Source organism: Simochromis diagramma, unplaced genomic scaffold, assembly GCF_900408965.1.
Source record: "Simochromis diagramma unplaced genomic scaffold, fSimDia1.1 OVJJ01000079.1, whole genome shotgun sequence".
Classification (NCBI taxonomy): domain Eukaryota; kingdom Metazoa; phylum Chordata; class Actinopteri; order Cichliformes; family Cichlidae; genus Simochromis; species Simochromis diagramma.
In genome coordinates this window covers 5676672-5696285 of record NW_024387075.1, presented here as the reverse complement: position 1 = coordinate 5696285, position 19614 = coordinate 5676672, and the positions used below count along the sequence as shown (strand labels likewise).

At 42.0% G+C, this 19614-nt stretch overlaps 1 protein-coding gene across 1 annotated transcript in view; it reads right to left on the bottom strand.

Moving 5' to 3' along the window:
- fbn1 (fibrillin 1) overlaps positions 1 to 19614 on the bottom strand; it is a 62770-nt gene that overhangs the window by 9933 nt on the left and 33223 nt on the right. Inside the window, exons 33-53 of the mRNA XM_040045376.1 lie at positions 14461 to 14583; positions 14119 to 14241; positions 13891 to 14016; positions 11249 to 11371; positions 10924 to 11046; positions 10632 to 10799; positions 8625 to 8693; positions 8387 to 8512; positions 7145 to 7267; positions 6896 to 7054; positions 6730 to 6801; positions 6515 to 6640; positions 6295 to 6417; positions 5408 to 5533; positions 5210 to 5326; positions 4993 to 5118; positions 4779 to 4898; positions 4107 to 4232; positions 479 to 631; positions 294 to 356; positions 82 to 201 (exon numbers count right to left, since the gene is read on the bottom strand). Of these exons, the coding sequence (XP_039901310.1) occupies positions 82 to 201; positions 294 to 356; positions 479 to 631; positions 4107 to 4232; positions 4779 to 4898; positions 4993 to 5118; positions 5210 to 5326; positions 5408 to 5533; positions 6295 to 6417; positions 6515 to 6640; positions 6730 to 6801; positions 6896 to 7054; positions 7145 to 7267; positions 8387 to 8512; positions 8625 to 8693; positions 10632 to 10799; positions 10924 to 11046; positions 11249 to 11371; positions 13891 to 14016; positions 14119 to 14241; positions 14461 to 14583 (2535 nt within the window). The remainder of the gene's footprint in view (positions 1 to 81; positions 202 to 293; positions 357 to 478; positions 632 to 4106; positions 4233 to 4778; positions 4899 to 4992; positions 5119 to 5209; positions 5327 to 5407; positions 5534 to 6294; positions 6418 to 6514; positions 6641 to 6729; positions 6802 to 6895; positions 7055 to 7144; positions 7268 to 8386; positions 8513 to 8624; positions 8694 to 10631; positions 10800 to 10923; positions 11047 to 11248; positions 11372 to 13890; positions 14017 to 14118; positions 14242 to 14460; positions 14584 to 19614) is intronic.

Here is a 19614-nt window from a genome sequence, read left to right as displayed (position 1 = left end):
AGAAAAAAAACGAAAAAAGCGACTCAGAATGACTAAAAGAGCAATCAGGAGGATAAGAAAAAAGAAAATGACCTGACTGACCTTCACATCTGACTCCACTAATGTCAAGGCGGTATCCCATGGGACATTCACAGCGGAAAGAGCCGTCCGTGTTAATGCACTGGCCATTAACACAAGGACTATTGATGCATTCATCAATATCTACAATCAGGAATGTCAACACAGATTGAAATTAAATGCCACAACCATAACAGGGATATTGAAAAATGCAGATTTATTATCAGCCTATTTACCTTTTGGATGTTCATCTGGCCCACGTTGATATCCCTCGTTAGGGCAGAGATCGCGATACCCCTCTGGAACCGTCAGATGTCAAAAGTCATCAAACGTTTTGATCATGAGCTTACATGAATATGAGCGGTTTCTCACATCTATGTGTTTTGCGCAGCAGTGTCTGTTTTATGTGTAGAATACACACCCTGTCCTTTGATGGGGCAGATTTCACAGGGGTCTCCCCAGCCTTGACCTGGCATGCCGATGCAACAGCACACTTCCTTGGTAGTGTTTTGAGGTTTTGGAGCCTGACAGCGCCCATTTTCAAACTTGGTATAGCAGTAGTTCACACGGACATCTATGGGATAACACACATAGAGAAGGCAAGAACAGTGAATGGTGATAAACAGATGGATGAAATATCTAGAAGCGCAATGTCGTCAAGATAATCTATATCAAGTCAGGATCCTGTCTGGCTTGTTTTGGCAGAGGACAGCTGGTTCTGAAAATCTAAAACCGTTCAGATAACTCGAGAAACTATTTGACAACCGTAAAGATTGTAAGAAAAGTTTGTTGCCTCTGAATAATTCAATAAATCAGTAAATCCATAGCTGGTTGGTTCACTATAGCCTCAGCCTGAAGAAGAAGATTCCCAGGCACAAAGATTATTTGATTAAGGCAAATATGACAAAACTCTGTTTTTTCAAACAACTCAAATTTTTTCATGCTTTCTCAAACTGGGGTCTTGAGTCGTTATGGCAAGTTAATCACTGTGATCACCATCTTCCTGATTGTTTGTTTCTGTTGTTGGTTTCAGTCTCCTTTCATTTTCTGGAAGCTTTGCCACAAACAATTGGCTGTAACAGACAAAAGAGCCTGAGAATCAAAAATCCACATGAATGAATAATGAGCAGGCTTAGTCCGAAAATCATCCGTGACAATTCGGGAAAAGTTTGGAAAACAATCAGTCATGAGGTTCAAAAGTTACGCGCATAAATGGTCTGAGCTTGAGCAATTGGTGGTGCCAGAGTGCTCAAGGGCAAGACATGAAACTAACACAAAAGAATGAAGAAACTATTCCTAATCAGTGTGGCAGAATCCTACGTTTTTACATGAAAAATATGAAGAAGAAAATGAAAAAGAAGGAAGCTTCATTTCGGGCCCCTAAACAACAACCATGTTAAAAGTTCAGAATTAGAAACAGCTGAAGTATTATGTGTTTTCATCGGCCACAATGTAAAAGCTGTAAAGTCTTACGTAGTGCTTGTACCTGCGACTTGATTATTACATCAGTGTACAAAACAGGACCTCGATATGAGAAAAAGTGTTCTTGTTTTCAACCATTTTTTAATTGTACAGACTGAAGTTGCATAATTATTTCCACTCACCAATCTGTGTGTGTCTGGTTACTCCAGGACTAAGCAGCCCCTTACTTGTAATAGGAAGCATATGGTTTCGCTCTCCTGCTAACAATGGCCTTCAGTGAACTCAACACAAATAAGCTTTCTGACCACCATAGATCACTCACACACCTGGCTCAGGAGCAAAGATCACATACATGAACACCTGGTGCTGTGAGGAGAATGTCAAAGAGTGTCACATTACTTTCCTCCATGAAACGGATTTGTCAGCCTCTCTGCGAAAGAGATTGATGGAGCTCTGTGCACAGCCCCTTGCAAGTATATGTACACATATGCACGGGTGCATTGGAATCTCCAAGTGCATATCTCCTTCATATTTTGTATTTTATAAAAGGAAAATTGTGAAATAAAGAAATTTTCTAAATAAACAAGAGAGTCGCCTGATAAAAAAAAAAAAAAAGCTTTTAAATAAATCAACTCTTGGCTAACAATGACAGCAGGGACAACGATCTGAAGTGTGGTGACAGATATTTAATAGTTATAATTATGTTCATTTGCAAAACCACTGAAGCATTATAATTTAAAACATATCATTAATTGGCGAGCGCTGGTGGCCAAGTGGTTAAGACACATACCAAATACTGCAAATGCAACTCCCCTAATCACTGAAATGGTTCCATCCAAGGACTAATCATGCGTGTCATCACCCTCCTATTCTCTCTTTCTGTTTTCCTACCAGTATCAATTATTGCGATGCCAGAAAAAACATGAAATTCACAGCCTCTTTCTTCACCACATATCTGCATTTGGTGAATGATTCTGTTACCAAAGAATGTTAAACAAACATCCTGCTAATAGAGAAACTACTGATATCCTTCACACTATCTCGACATTTGTTCTTTCAAGCCACTTTAAACTTGTGAGGCTCATTTCTGGGAATGTTACTAACTGCAGTGCTGAAGCTGAGTTTGTTTTGATGGGTGGCCTCATTTTCTTTCCCTGTTTCCAGGCAATCAATAGACGTCAATGGGAATGACATCAAAAGCATCACTGTGGCACCTATGCTGTCACAATATCTGTCACAAATGATTATACATACAGATTCAATTTAGAACTGCACAGAGCACAGTGACAGTGATCACTAATAAATCATTGATGTCAAAGAACCTCAGTGACCATCAGCGATGCACAAAATCACAACAACAGTCACCTCGAGTCGCTCTATGCTGCAAGATAATCGCTAAAATAATACAGAGAAAACCCAAACAATCAGACGACCCCCTTGGCAACAGTGGGAAAGAGAAACTCCTTTTGACAGGAAGAAACCTCCCGACAGAACCAGGATCAGGGAGGGGCAGCCATCTGCCACGATGGGTTAGGGTGAGGGGAGGGAGCCAGGAAAAAGACACAGTGTGGAAGAGAGCTAGAGATTAATAACAAATAATTATTAAAGTCAAAGCGGAGTTTGAAAACAAATAGTGAGTGAAAAAGAAACACTCGGTGCATCACGGGAAGCCCCCAGCAACCTAGGCCGACTGCAGCCTATCAAAGGGAGCTAGTTCAGGGTCACCTGACCCTAAAAGCTTTATCAAAAAGGAAAGTTTTTGGATGTGAGTAGAAGGATTTTAAACTTGTTTTTAGATTTAACTTTCTACTCGTTCTTGTCCCCGTCAGTACTCTCTCTGCTATTGCATACGCAGGCTACATAACTCTTCTTAACTTGTGCTGCTTTAACACTATATTGCATAATGCCATAATCCCTTTTGTGGCCGAGAACTACGTCTTCATTCATTATTGTAGGATTCATGTAAAATACAGATGTCACGGAGGAGAGCGGTTAGCACAAATAAATTTAGGCTTTGCGGTCAAATCTAAATATGTACATCTATTCCAGTCTGCTAAATTATGAAGAGTATAATCTAAAATAAAACAATGTTATTCCTCAATATGTTAAAGGGCTGTTTTAGGTTATGCAGCTATAGAAACTATACATGCATTTTGGAAATCTCACCATCATCAGGGTTTTCTCAGTAATACACACAAACCACAAACTAATTTACTGCCAGTGTTACTCACTTTCCACCAAACTCCTCCTGTTTATCCCCTAACCTTCAGTCGAACGCTTCTGGTGATGTCATCACTTCAGCGTTTGGAGAGGGAACTCCCTAGCAGAGGACTCAGCGCACCCCCACCCAATCCAAAATACACACATATACTGTATAAACATACACACACAAGTGAGGAAATGGAAAAGTGATCTGTTCAGAGCCACCCTTGGCCTTGTTGAGGCAGCAGCAGCAGAACCAGCTGGAACACAGTGTGCTATCATGAAAGAGCAGGAAAAGCCGGACACCACTGGCTGCTGCTTAGTCTCCACTAGTGCTCACTTTTCACTGTAAAAGCAAACGCATGCTATAATTTTATAGCTTCTTTTCCCATCCTTCTCACTCCCACACGTGCACACACAGTTACCTATACATCTCCGTCCAGACGCAGAGAGCTGGAAGCCTTCAGGGCACAAGCAGGTGAAGCTTCCTTGAGTGTTAGAGCAGGTTCCATACTGACAGATCTCAGGTGACTGGGCGCACTCATCGGTGTCTGACATAAAAGAGAGAAACAACATTGTGAACCTCATTAAATGACATTTCCAGTTGTTTAAACCATTAGAAGCATTCCAGTTTCCAGTATGTCACTGCACATCTAAATGTCAGTGTAATCTCGCACGTGAATAATTGCACGAAGGCAGTTGCCTCACTGTTACATGTTCACTTATCACAATAACCAGCTGCTGTGGCTGCTTCTGATGCTGAGAATTCATAGCTGTTCCTCCCTTCTTCTAGGAACTCAGCACAAAGCAGGAATGTATTGAAGTCTCCGGAATATCTCCTCATCAGCCCCACTATACAAACAACCCATGTTTTTTGGCTCAGCCTTATTCTCACATGTGAAAGGAAGAAAAAGGGGGTCTGACGAAGCTTCCCCTCCTCTGGTGCACTCCAGTAGAGCTGATCTAAGCTAGTCTAAGTTAGATGTTAGCAGAAATTCACCTCTATGTGCATTTTATTGCTTCAGTAATTCTTGTTTTTCACCTCTCAGTTTTTTTTAAACCACAACACAGAATGAATGGGATTTATGACGCTCTACCTTCACAGGTTTCCTCATGAAGGTGGTAGCCAGGTGGGCAGATACACCTGTAAGAACCATCCAAATTCAGGCAAGTTCCTGCACCACATGTGCCTGGATTCACTGCACATTCATTAATATCTGAAGAAAAGGGATGATATAAATGTACATATTATAGAACATATCAATATCATAATTAGATCAATATAAATAAGGACAAACAGCATTTCCTTACCTCCACACAGTCTGCCGTCTAAAGTGAGCTCATAGCCATCATTGCACACACAGAGGAATGTGCCCACTGTGTTGACACACTGCCCGTTTCGACACAAGCCCCTCTGCGTCGCACACTCATCGACATCTGCTCGGCACACAGGCAACACAATAGTTAACACAGATGCTATGGCTCTTCTTCTTTTTCACTTTTTCTTTACTCACGTCCACACACGCACCTATGCAGTCGCTGTTGTGCGAGTTTTGAAAGCCAGGATAGCAGAGACAGTTGTAGGAGCCTACGGTGTTCTTGCAGGTCCCGTTTCCACAGGGCTGTCTCTCACACTCGTCCACGTCTGAAACCAGAGAGCAGCGTCACAGTTTTATCACCTGGCAGAGGAACACCGGTGAGACTGATGGGAAGTAGCACAGCTTACCGACACACATCGACAGGTCCCGAGTTGCTTTGAAGCCATTGGGGCAGACGCAGCGATAGCTCCCCAGTGTGTCAATGCAATGGCCTGGATTGCATATACCGGGGTTCTCGTCGCACTCGTTACGGTCTGAGACAAAAGAGAAAAACAAATGTCACACTTTGAATCCATATTCAAATAGTATTTAGATATTTTATCCTCAAACAGTTACTAAAATTCATATATTTCTTCATAATACATGAAACTGACCAAAACTTCTTTTGCACTATAACTCAATAATTAGACTGCATGAGGCCAGTGTAACATCATCAAGTACAGCCTGAGCGTGTCTGGGTGTTAGGACTTGCATGAAAAGCAGGAAGCAAAACAGGATGCCGGCATAACATTCACTTATCGTTTAGGACTCTCCAGACTGACAGCAACATGATTTAGATATGCTGTAGCACATGTTCAGCAGCTCAACACCTGCTTCACATTCTCTCCTCCTTAATAACAAGCCCACCATGAAGAATTCAGTCTCAGGCTGACTGTAACTGTGCTGCCTCTTTGTGTGCTTTATCTCTGGCAAATAACTGGCAAGAATGTGCACTTCAAAGAGTTTCGCATAACCGCATTTGATAAAGCTGGAAGAAGTGAGACAGCGTTAGCGTGAGGCCACAGAAAGACCCTGTGAAGTTAGCATCTTTCCCAAGGGAATGACAGAGGGATTTCTGGCTGCTCTTTTTTGGCTAATGTTTTCTATCATTCTATTCCATCTGTCCACTAATTTTGTCTCCATTTTATGCCATTGTAGGAGACGACTAAACTGGAGGCTGATTATACAACTGCAGTGTAATTCGAGTGCCGCTGATACCGCAAACATTTTTAGCTAATAACCAGCACATCCTTACCAAGACATTGCCCAGTGGGAGTGAAGCGGTACCCAGCTTTACACTCGCATCGGTAGCTTCCTGGCAAGTTCAGACAGTCTGCATTTTGCTGGCACACCGGTCCATTCTGACACTCATCAATATCTGACAACAAGAGGGACAGAGATGTTCATACAGCAGGCATAAATATAAAAAGACCAAAGTAAAACACAGGGATTCTACAGCAGACTGCAAACGTCACCTTCACAAATCAGCAGCTTGTCGTTGTAGATGAAGCCAATGGGGCACTCGCACCTGAAGCTGCCGATCATGTTGATGCACACTCCATTCTCACAGATTCCCGGAATTTCCCTGCACTCGTCGATGTCTGTCAAATGAACGAGAGACCAACGGCGGCGTGAGAAAAGAGAAGCGTTCCTCCTCATCGCGTAAGCGTTTCAGTGTGAAAATCTTTACCAATAATCTGTCCAGTGGTGATGTCGATGTAATATCCCGGTCTCTCGCTGCCACACAGGATCGCAAACTCATCTGAATGGACAGGAGGCACGAGTTTATACGAGTTCATCGCCACTTCCGCGTGCTGGTATATACTACGTATTTACTCTACTGTTCTAGACCTCACCGCTGCTGGGCACGGGGCACTGTTCGCAGGGTTTATTCCACGCACGGCCGATGTTGTAGGAGCAGCAGCACATCTTTTTGGTCATGTTGAAGTTCAGCTCGCCGTCGCACGTTCCGTTGTCAGAGTAAAAGTTCCTGTAGCAGTAGCTCTTCCTCATGTCTGTGTGTGGTGCGTTTATGAGAAATGCAGAGTTGCAGGTAACCCTAAATACGACAGCGACAATCGTGAAAACCCAGCAAGCCTACCTACCCATGCAGTTGTTCCCTCCGTTGACCTGCATGTAATCCACAGGGCAGATGCAGGTGTAGTTCCCGATGGTGTTGTAGCACTGGCCGGGGCCACAGATGCCTGGCCGTTCACACTCATTGACATCTGTACACAGAGAGAGCAGCACGGGGGAAAAAACATTCCTTCAGTAAAGGTGCCAGCTACTTCTATGAAACATATTTTGGTCCACGCCTTTAAATATATTAAATTCTTTATCAGCATTACTCCTAAAAAGCCATGAACATGCCTATGAGCCCAGCTCATAGCTGAACAGTTCATTGACCACAAACAATGAGGACTTGCAGTGCTAGACTTTACAGAGCAGCTGCTTTTGTACTTCTGGTCAACAAGAACACACTAATTAAACAACCCAGTGTGACGGCAAAACATGTAATAGACAGGCCGGTCCACCGTGTCCATTTCGCACTTTGCCTATCCAAAACGTGAAAAGGAAACACATGCAGGTAATGCATTACCGGCAGTGAGCAAAAAACATATCAAGTACATTCCAGGGTCCTTAATCGTCAGAATCAATTAAGCTAGGGGGCTAGTATCTATATACACACAAACGTGTTAATAATGTCTGTTTAAACACTTTCCCATGATTATTTTCATGTTGGCTTGAAATAAAATATCCCCCTCTGCTGTTACTGCAACTTACTGCATGTGTGTGCATTTCACGTTTTGGGGGGGGGGGGCAAAGCGTGAAATGTCTATTACACGCTTTCGGCTGAGTTAAAATATCACTGTCAACCCATTAAGCCTCCTGCTCTCCTCCTTTCTCTGTTCCCTTTTCTCTTTTTTAAACAGCCTTCTATTTTATCGCCTTTCGTTCCTCTTTCCGTCATCACTGGCGTGCCTACAGGGGACACTGCGTACTTCCCCAAGGAAAGAGTTGACCACATCAGAGCCTCGCTCTTCTGGACACAGTTAGCGCTCTCAGCTGTCTCATCATTCTGGCTGAGCTTTGCTGGGTTAGCAACAAACGGGAACTAGAGCAGACACTTATTGAGCTGCAGTGTTGTCTATGGGACAACAGGGTCCAATATTTTCTTTGCCTTTTTGCTCCCAGTGCTTCTTTCTCTCTCTTTCTCTCTCCATGTGTCACTGAAAGAACATCTCCACGGCTGGACTCAATTTCCTCCCCAGTGAAATGTCCCAGGGCCAGAGCTGGAGACGGATGGGTCACCTGTTTGTTCATTTGTGCATGTGTGTGCTTAATACCTTCACAAACTCTGGTGTCCAGGTTGAGGGCAAAGCCTCTTGAACATTCACAGTGGAAACTACCAAACGTGTTGATGCACCGTCCTCCCTGGCATAAGCCGGGCAATTCCTGACACTCATCGATGTCTGTGGGAGAGAGAAAGGGAAAACTCAGCACCACTGTGGGCTGGTGTTTCTGTAAGTATACCCAGGGGCGACCTCAAAAACAAAAAAAGGCATAATAGCATGTTGCTACAACCTTCCAAGATGACAGTGATGGGGTTTGGTCTGAAGCCTTCCCCTCCAGGACACAGAGTCTTGTACTGAGCTGTAACACAAAACACAGAAACGAATTACAAGCCTGCATCAAGGGTGTGCGTTATAGCAGAATTTGCCAGTAATTGCGATGAATCGTGGTGCTTGAAAAAGCCATTTTTAGTCATGCACTTGTTTCCTTTCGTTTTCTGTCGTGCTTTTTGTGATCTCAGCGTTAGCCACAGAGCCCAGAGGACCGGACATGACTGCAACTACTCAGAATTACAAAGCGAAAAGAAAAAGGTTTTGTTCTTGTCACAGAAGCAAACAGTTCCCTGAGCTGAAAAGGATGAGTCATTCCCTGTAATGTTTTGAAACATCTGTTGGCAATTTCCAAATAAGTTGCACAAAGCTGTCTCATTTTTACCAGCAACAGCAATTACAGCAAACACACTAATCGCATGGCAAGAGAAGCCAGCATGTGAGTCTGCATGTAAGCAGAGCAGCTAGTTTGCACCTTAAGACTCCTGATGTACTCTGGTATATTAATATATTTTGATCTTGGATATGATTTTTCATATTAGTTTACAGATGCCCTTAATTTGAGGAAATTAAGGTTTGGTTTAAGGAAATTAAGGTCTGTTTTGTTTACCCTGCCGCAAATAGATGGATTTGACAGGGTTATTGATTAAACATAAACACCAAATCTTTTTCTTTTCTCTACATTCAAATCTAATTTTTAAACCACAATTCAAAACAGCCAACAGCTAACAAGCCAACCCATCCCACCAACAAGAATACAGGGTGAAAAGTCAAGCCGGCAAGGAACTGTCAAAAATTGCATTTCCAGGAGTGACCACTTCAGCCAGGGTGCAAAAGCTTAAGAGCGTAAGAGCATATATAAAAATGTTTACATCCTGGAGAGGTGGAGGTATGCACAAGAGAGAAGAGGAGTCAGTAGAAGCAAGGTGGAAAGGTGAACATGCAGTAGAGTAGAGGTAGTGAAGGTAGGTGAGTTTAATACCTGGGATCAGGCATCCAAACAAATGTGTACACAAGAGAGGTGAAGAAGGGAGTGCACGCAGGGTGGAAACCATGTCAGGGATGATTTGTGACAGAAGGATAGCAGCAAGAATGAAAGGGAAGCTTTATAAGATGGTAAATCAGAGGGACCAGCTCAGGTTGAGCAGTTTTCAGACAAAGTCAGTAAGGCATAGTGGAGATACTGGACAAAGGATGCTGAGTATGAAGCTGCCAGGGAGGATGAAAAGAGGAAGACCACAGAGACGTTTCATGGATGTAGGGTTGGTATAACAAAGGAGGATGCTAGGGATAGGGTGAGATGGAGGCAGATGAGCTGCTGTAGTGACCCCTAAAGGGGGCAAGCTGAAAGAAGAAGATCCTGGTACAAAGAATGGTGTTGCAATCCATCTATCCCTTATGCCTTTTCCCATAACTGTAGTTTGACTGTGAGGTGTGTTTCACCTTGCTCTGCTTATGGATTTGGAGACTCATGGAACACTTTTTAATCAATTTATCTGACAAATGACATGTATTGGTTTATGCACAACTGTAGCCTACTTGATAAAGTCTTCCTAAATCCTAGCATTTTATTTGTATATATTAATTAGCAGGTACTATATCTGAGTGATGCACCCATGCAACCCACTGCATGGTTCCAATTTTATCATGCCATCATTCATCAGATGTTTGTGTTGCCTTCCTACAGCTGAAATGAACAAAAATGTTGAATCGTGGAAACTTTTATCAAAGTAAGTAATGCTAGCAATAGATTACCTTCTCATGTACTATCACAAGCCACTGAGTATATCAGCTCCAAAAAGAGACGCTAAGGTTAGCTAACTATGCACTGTATTTGGGCTATAGACGCTGTGGCTTCCTGGAGGTGCGTCACGCATGAGTATTTCTTGCTAGAGTAGACATTCCTCGCAGTTGAACTGAAAACAAAAAGTACATAATGTGTGGTTACAAGGGAAATGTGATGACTCACTTGAGTTTACAGGCGGGCATAATTCACATGGATTTCCCCAGCCCTTGCCCATGGAGCAGCAACAGGACGCTTTGGAGACGCCAACTCCAATCTCATTGGAGCAGTCCAAATTTTCAGATGCGTCTCCTCGCAAACGAACATCTCGAAAGCAACTACCAGAGCGAGTGTCTACACACAAACGCACACATAAACAGACACAGATTTTCAGCTATGTTGGTTAAGCCTTTTCTTTGCAATTAGTTAAAGAACAAGCTAAGAACAGTTTTAAATATGTTTAGTGTTGCAGTCTCACCTACACAGCCCACTCGAGTGGGATTGAGTTCAAAGTCTGGTGGGCAGTTACAATGGTAGCTTCCAGGGATATTAACGCACACTCCATTAATGCAGATGGTCGGGTCTGCACATTCATTGATATCTGAGAAAGAAAAAGTACATTTTTTTATATATAAATGATCGCTTTCAATTTTTTGGCCAATACAAAAGCAACTGGATGGATCACAGAATATGAAAGCGCTTATCTTTACACGTGTGCTGCGTTTCTTTTGCACTTGTATATATTTCCCCTGTTTGCTGAGGCCTAAACAGAGGAACATGGAGGGGAGCTGGACTAGTCTTACCTGTGCAGTTGCCTCCACTTCTGTCCAGTTCATAACCAATGCTACATTTACATCTGAAAAGTCCCGGGATATTCTGGCACTGTCCGTTGACACAGATGTCAGCAAAGGTACATTCGTCTATGTCTGTGAAAAAGAGAGATAAAGAGCGAGCCAGCTGTGAGTGATTAGTGGATCATGAGATCACGGTGGAAAACTGGCAGTGGGCTTTAGGAAGTGAAGGCCACTCACCTCTGCTACAGAATGACAGCTCTAGACATACTCAGACAGACATACGCACACATACACTATCAGAACTGTAGCCAAGGTTATGAAATTGTGCTCTTCCACATCATTACACTCTGCACAAGTCATTACTGTCCAGCTCCGACTGAGCTGATGGAGGGAGGACTGGACAGGTTATTTCAGGATGTTTGACACATCAGTGCAATGAGATCAGTCTGCTCTTTCAATTGAATCCTGCAGTGCATTATCACTGGACTCAGCATTCATCTGCAACAAGTTATAAATGTGTTCATATGCAGCTTACAAGAAATCTTAAAAACAAGTTAATATTTTATTCAGACTTTGAGTAAATGAGCGGAATACATCCCAATCAAAACATCCTAAAAAAAGAGCCTGCAGTTGAGATTCCCACATATGGCAAATCTGAATCATATGTCAGTATATTATGAAGGTTAGGAATCCAGAATTTATACAGTTGTGGTCAGAAGCTGACTTATATTCATCATTGGCATGAGTGTCATGGTAATTTTGGACTTTTAATGATTTCATGGAACTTGTTCTTCCAGTATGAAATGACTGTACACACATCTTTAATGGCTTTAAAAACCAATAACTGGTTTCACTGGTTTAAATTGTTTTGGGATTTACTCTAATCCACAGAGGGGTTTTAAAAAAATATGAGTGGTGCTGAAGGTTCTACCATGTCTTTTAAATTGACATATTATCTTCTGTTTAGCGATTGTAATTTAATACAACCGGTCGTTTCCGGTAGTTGCCAGCATAAAAAGCATTTGTTTGACACTGCTCATTTAAAACTGAGAAAAATGGGAAAGTGCAACGAATTCAGTGAAGATGTAAAAGGGAGAACTGCAGATTTACACAAGTTGCGAAGGTCTCTTGAAGCCATTTCTAAACAAGTGCAGACTCTAAGATTATCAGTTCAAACAACTGTATGCAAGTTATTCTGATTTGTCACCACTTCTGTAACTTGTAAATCGGTTAGTATTTCAAGAACAACCTGGGAACCTTCCAGGCTCAAGTGTGTCATGAACTGGAAACTGTTGGAACACCAGCGTCACTGCCTTCTGGAGAAAAATCTTTAAGCTTTTTGGCTGTAATGGTAAGAGGTATGTTTGGAAGAGTAAAGGCTTTCAAACCTAAGAAAACAGCTGATAAGCATGGTGGTGGTAGCGTAATGCTCATACTCTGGAGATGTTTTGCCAGCAATGGTACTGGTATGCTGCACAAAGTGGTGGAATAATGAAGAAGCTGGACTACAACAGCTAGACCGTTGAAAGTTGGACACGATGGTAGCCTTCAACACAACAATGATCTTGAACATAAATCCAAACTGGTTTTGGAATGACTAAAGCAGGCTGACATTAGGCTTCTGGAATGTCTTTCCCAAAGCCCTGACCTCCTCTTTATCGGAAATATATGGACTACACTTAAAAGTCAAGAATGTGCCAACCAATTTAAATGAACTCTTCCAATTTTTGACAAGCATCTGGTCAAGTTGCAACTTGCTAAGAGACATTTAACAAGATATTAGTGGGGGTCTATGTATAAGGTCTAGGGTCTGTATGTATAAGTTTGGCCCTGTGTGTATTGGAAAAACAAAAAAGTAAATTGAAAATTGTGCACCTAATTCTTGCTTGGGTCATTAAAGGTGTACGCTGTACAATCATTCCACCCTGGCAAAAGAACCGTTCAAAGAAATCGCCAAAAGCTCAAAATTACAATTTATGCCTACGATGAGTAAAATTCTGTCCACAGCTGTATGTTGTGTAAGCAGCTTGTGCATCTCAAGCACTAATTTTAAGAATAAGACTGTTTTTAGAGCAGCCTTTCATTACAATTCTAATATGTAGCCTTTTTATGCTACAAGGAATTACACTGTAAGCAGGAAATAATGTTTGGACCGGTTTTTTCAAAGAATTCCTTTCACACAGTTCATTTTATTCTCCATCACAAAGCTTAGATACAACCTTTAACCAAATTGTAGCAGTTGCACAACTGTTATACACTCCTGAGTCAGATAAACATCTCGTAGTTACGAGCTCGCACTCTGTGATGTGTGCTTCAAGTTTCAGAAGCGTGATGTTGAAACACTAAATTATCGAGCAAACGTGAACAGAAAATCAAGGCGAGTTCCACTGTTATTGTCAGTCCTTCGAAATGTTCTCACAGCCTAAATCACATTAATGCTCAGCATATTGTGCTCTTTGATGTCCAAAAATCCATATAATTAGTAGGCAGCATCTGTTTGGATCTGCTATTTCCATAAACAGGAAAACAAAACAAACAAATAGCACCGGGCAATTTTTGGGTTTTGTTTTTTGAAACTGTCAACATAATTTAGGATGCGGGCACCCATTCAAATCCTGGGAACTATGATAGTCTGTGTTGTATTGCCTTACCCTCACAGGCCTTGCCGTCAGCAGTGGTGATGAAGCCCATGTCACATTCACAGCGGAAGCCTCCTGGCAGATTCAGACAGTGGCCGTTTTCACACAGGTTGCCGTTCTCTGCGCACTCATCGCTATCTGCAGTCACACACCCACACAGAGTCAGTAAGCACAAAATACATCCGTGGATCTTTTAAAGGGCTGAAGTGTGGATTAACAAACTGATTTTGTATGTGTGACCTGAGCAAGAGAATCCATCTCCAGAGAATCCATCCTTGCACGCGCATCGATAAGAGCCCATGGTGTTGAGACAGTCAGCATTGTTGCTGCACATATGTGTCCCATTTGAGCATTCATCCAGGTCTGAAACACAACAAACGATTACATTCCTGCAAACGTAAACGAATTCATCCAAATATTGAGGATAAGCCTTGCAGTATTAAATCAATATCAAAGTAACGACGATAGCCAAAAGCACAGGTTCGCTTTTCGCAATTGCGCATCTCATACACAAGCTCATTCATTTCAGATGGTTCATGTATTTTTACCATTTACTTGCGCATTCCAGGCCATCAGCCTTACCTGTACATTTGAGACCACTGCCAATCCACCCCGGAGCACAACTACACTTGAAACTGCCGGCCGTGTTGGTGCAGGTTGCATGTCTATCGCAATTATGGGCTCCGATTTCACACTCATTGATATCTGACAAAGAGAGAATGGGAAACAACATAAAGAAAAATAGACACAGGTCTGATGGTCCAATGATTAAGGTCTGCTTTCTCATTCCAGTGGGGTTCTTGGCGCTGTAGAGTGAGTTGATGCTTGGTTTGATTTGTATAAAGATAGCAGCAGGAGAAGACAGGGCTAAGTCTTTCTGGCTCACTGTCTCTGTATTTCAGAGCACAAGGCAACGAGGCATTCTCATGATCTCTGATACTAATGGCCTTGCTACAAAGGTTTAATGAGCGCAGCAGGTCTCTGGATTTTCGTCATTCAAGTGTGTCCTGAGAGCTGTAAAACGGCTAAGAGGTGGAACGAAGGCCTAACGCTGAGGCCTTGATCTGTCTGCACCGTCTGAACTAGTCCTCGCAGGTTATTTTAGGCAAAGATACCTCCTTTTACCCACAGACTTTGCACCTCTAATGTGAAGCTTCTGGAACAGCACATTACGACCCCCGCCCCCCCTTTAATGTTCATGTTTGGGTTTCTCACCGCCCCAGATGTCAAGTGTGGAAATTTAATCTTTCCAAAACATAATTTCTTTAAATGTGATGTGGTAAAAGTGTGATGTGCCAACTCTACAAATAAACATTCCTTCACAGCAAAACCATGACAATAATATCTCCCAACCAATGAAATATTCGGGTTAATCTATTCTCTGAATGTACAGACCTACTGTTTGTCACTCAAGATTCTAATAAATGAGCAATAAAAATTAATGGGAGCAATTAGTGAATATTTTTAATATCTGCCCTTCCCAAAAAGTTGATTAAATCCTGTGGGGTGGAACCAATAAGGATCTCTTTGAGTGTGGCTGTAGCCTCACTCAAAGACTGAGGCCTGAGCTAGAGGTGGAGCTTTAATAGCAAGAGCGTGCAAGTTAGTTAGTTCACGTTCCCTTCATGTACTTCAAGGGAAACCATGCTGAGAACTCAATTTTTTACGACCTATCAGGGAATGAGACACACTCCTCTCTGCGTGTGTCTGTCTTTGTGAGGGTAGTAATTCAAGACACAGTCAATTAGAGATTAGCGCTGCTGGTTTACAGTCTTCCTAAGGACAGGGTATGGCATATTTTCATTACATTTGATTACAAGGTTAATATGAGGGCTTGCGGCAAACGAATCTCCCTGGATTACAGGCAAAACTAATGATCAGCTCCTCCAAGCCTTTGATGAAAGAAAGAACACAAACACACACACACACACACACAATGCAAACAAAGATTGCTGCATGTGAGAAGCGTGTCATCGGTCAAAAAAGAGGGCTGAATGAACTAGGACAGTGTTTGACAGATGAAAAAAAGTTGCGAATTACACATTTGCCTATACATGGCTGCTTAGCTGGCTGTTAGTGTGTTTGCATGCCTGACTGCCAGTTTATCTGAGTGTCCTCTTGTCTCGTTTTATTCCAACATGTTTTGACAACTGTCAAGCATTTACCATTTATGTATTTGCCATATTAACGTGCCGCATTCTCTTAATACTTAATACTGTATTTGAAGGATCTGCCTCTACTTTATGTACCACCACTAACATGTTTTTGAAGCCTTTTTACTGTTTTAATCACCATGATCTACTAGTCAAATAATCAAAGCAAGAGTACAAGGGAATCATTTACAAAGACAAATATTATCATGTTAAAAAATAAGAGTCGTGAAAAACTAAAACTAAACTAAAGCCAGCGTGGAATAATGATGCCAAAGCAGAATGGTAAATGGTAAATGGCCTGTATTTGTATAGCACTTTACTAGTCCCTAAGGACCCCAAAGCGCTTTACACAACCAGTCATTCATCCATTCACACACACATTCACACACTGGAAGTGCCAGTGCCAAAAGTGCCATCCATCATCGGCTGTTTGAAGCTGCGTCAGACCATACACAGTACAAAAGACAGAGCCACTGTTACATCGTATTGGTTATGAGCCCATAAAGTCTTTGGGAAAGTGTTTACCCAAGTCAAAGAGCACATGATCGGGGGGGTGTGTTTTCTCATAGATTTCTATGCAATCAGAAGCTTTTTTGCAACTAGGAGAGTCTGCCCCTGCTGGTCATTAAAAATAATGCAGCTCTACTCTTATTTTCCCTTTTTTAGACCCCAAACCCATCATTTATACATTCAAAAGCACATAAATCTAAAGAAACCCCAGCGGTAACATTCGTTCTCAAGGTACCGCATTCACAAACTTGGGTGTTCATGTTGGCCAGTCGCCCAGCAGGGTGACGACAACTCCCCATGAGCCTTTTACAGCTGAAGGGTAAAAACCTCCACATCAACACTGGCACAGGAGCAGAAGAAGCCAAAACATAAAGCGAAACCAGAGTTTTCGTCATAGTACAAAACATGGAAATAGCTCCCAGGTTGGAAAATGAAGCCAATGTGGAAGTGCCTTAAACCTGCACTCTATCTGAAGGAGACGATGATACCTGTGGTTGAGGGGAAAAAAGAAACATTTCCAGTCCTAAAGGGAAAACAATGTTCCATCTTGACCTCTTTAAAGACTTGAGATTATGGACTCACTGATTTTGACTAAAAAAATGAATAAAAGATTATTTTCCTAAAATGTAGGATTACCCGTGGAAAGAAACTCCTAATAACTTCTCAATAACTTCCTTTTATTTTTTTAGTTTTTTTTTTTATTACTGCTCACCAAGATAGTGACAGCAGAAATACTTCTCTCAAGGCTTCAGAACATGACTTCAGAAACCAATAAATGAAATCACAGGAGTTAAATCCATCTTTGATACTGTCTATGAGATACTCTCATCTTTTCAAGTTGATACACCTTATTTATTTTATACCCAATTTCTAAATCTATTTGAACCATAAACCATAGGAGCTCCTGGGGTGGCTGTGGTTCAGGAGGTACCAACTGGAAGACTAGTTGCGCCTACTCCAGGCTGTGTGCTGAAGTTTCCTTGAGCAAGTTACTGAATCTCGATTTGCCTCATCCATGAGCATGAGTGTGTGTGACTGTTAAGAGAAGGTGATTATATAGAAAAAAGTGTTTTTATGAATATGTGTTATTAATCTCTGTCTCTCTTCCACAGCATGTCTTTTTTCCTGTCTTCCTTCTCTCAACCCAACTGGTTGAATTAGTTGGCCCCGCCCCTCCCTGAGCCTGGTTCTCCCAGAGCTTCCTTCCTGTTAAAAGGGAGTTTTTCCTTCCCACTGTCGCCAAAGTGCTTGTTCATAGGAGGCCGTATGATTGTTGGATTTTTCTCTGTATCTATTATTGTAGGGTCTACCTTACAATATAAAGCTCCTTGAGGCGACTGTTGTTCTGATTTGGCGCTGTATAAATAAAATTGAATTGAATAGTGTGTGACTGAGTGAATGAGGCTTGTAGTAAAAAGCATTTTGAGTGCTCAGTTAAATAACAAAAGCACTAAGTACCAATCTAACCTTTATCACTCAAACTGAAAACAGCACAAACTGAAATTGTGGCTGCATCCATCTTGCTAGCATGCAGCCCATGTTTAAAGTCATATTCATGTTAAGTTTGATAACAATAAGCACTAGCCAGCGAAAGCTGCTGGTCATACCATATATGGTTAATAACACGATTAGATTGGGAATTAAAATATAGCCAATCTGACCTTTCGGCTGCAGTAGTAAAAACTGACCAACTGACTCTTTGGAATCTAAGTTCTCACTTTCAAATGACAGATAGTGTAACTTGTTATTGTCAAAGTTGCATGGTCTTGCTTCAACACATTGTTAAAGCAAGAATTGTTTCATTGTTTTGTCATTTAGCTGAGAGACGATAAAGACAACAGACCATAAATTCTGATAATGATCACCCCTTTAAGATGCTTCCATGCTTGTAAACTCTACCAATACATCTCCACCCAGGCCCCAACTTTCCAATACACATGTAGAGATGCAAAAGTGCTTGAGTGTACGCTCAAGATACTCACACCCTGCCCCTGAGTTCTCAATGTTGTGGAATAAAAACAAAAATAATTCTTGTGGGAGCCACATAAACAGCTGGATCATATCTGGGCTTAAGAGCACCGCTCACTCATTAACACTCGCACACACAGACACACACACGCACAAGAAGGTTTAGTCCCTGCATGCCAACAAGGTCGCATGAGGCAGCTGAACAATAGCAACCAATTTTTTGTGAATTTCATTGTCCGAATTTTTTTATTTGGTGGAGACCTTTTTCCAAAAGAAAGAGTAGCAGGTTTTGTTTCTTGTGTATAAGAAGACATCATGTCTGTCCGAGAGGAATTAGCATCTCGATTCCCTGGTCTGGGGCTGAAATTCCAAAGCTGTGAATCAGAACCGGCTGCTTTTGCTGCAGCCTCGGGGAAAACAAGGAAAATACTGTATGAACATTTAAATGGGATTAGAATGAGCAGGAGTTATGTGTTTGCAAGTGTGTGTGTGTGTGTGTGTGTGTGTGTGTGTGGAGAAGGTGGAGGTGTAACAGTTCAGAAAAACCTGTTTATTTGCGTCTGAAGAAAATGCACTGCTGCTGCTGCTGCTGAGTGTGTTAGATTAAAAGAAATCACCGGCCAAAGTCACAACTAGCCTTCGACCGCACACTTTTTAAGTAGCCTCATAAATCAAGACTTAATTTTTTCTAGACGAGAGGCGAGTCCAAACTAGCAAAAGACTCTAGCGGACGGACAGACATTGTATTTATGTGTTCTGGAGACGTTACAGGTGATTACGCGCTGCCGAACTCTTCCAACCATCACGTAATGTTTAACTGACCCTAATGAAAGAGCAACAAAAGAATAAACAAAGGTGCAAAATGATGCATGCATTAGATGGAAGACGGTGACCTCACTGCTCCTGCTGCTGTTAACGATGCTGCATGTTTGTCTGCACACGTGAGCGTGTGTGTGTGTATGTGTGAGCGTGTTTCTTATCAACTCAGACAGCAGCTTTCGAATGGTGATGAGTAATGTTAGAGCTGCTTCGGGTTAGACAGGCATTCTCCTCGGGTCTTCTCATTTCTGACCTTTCTTCAACTTGTTTTCACTGCTGCTGTTAA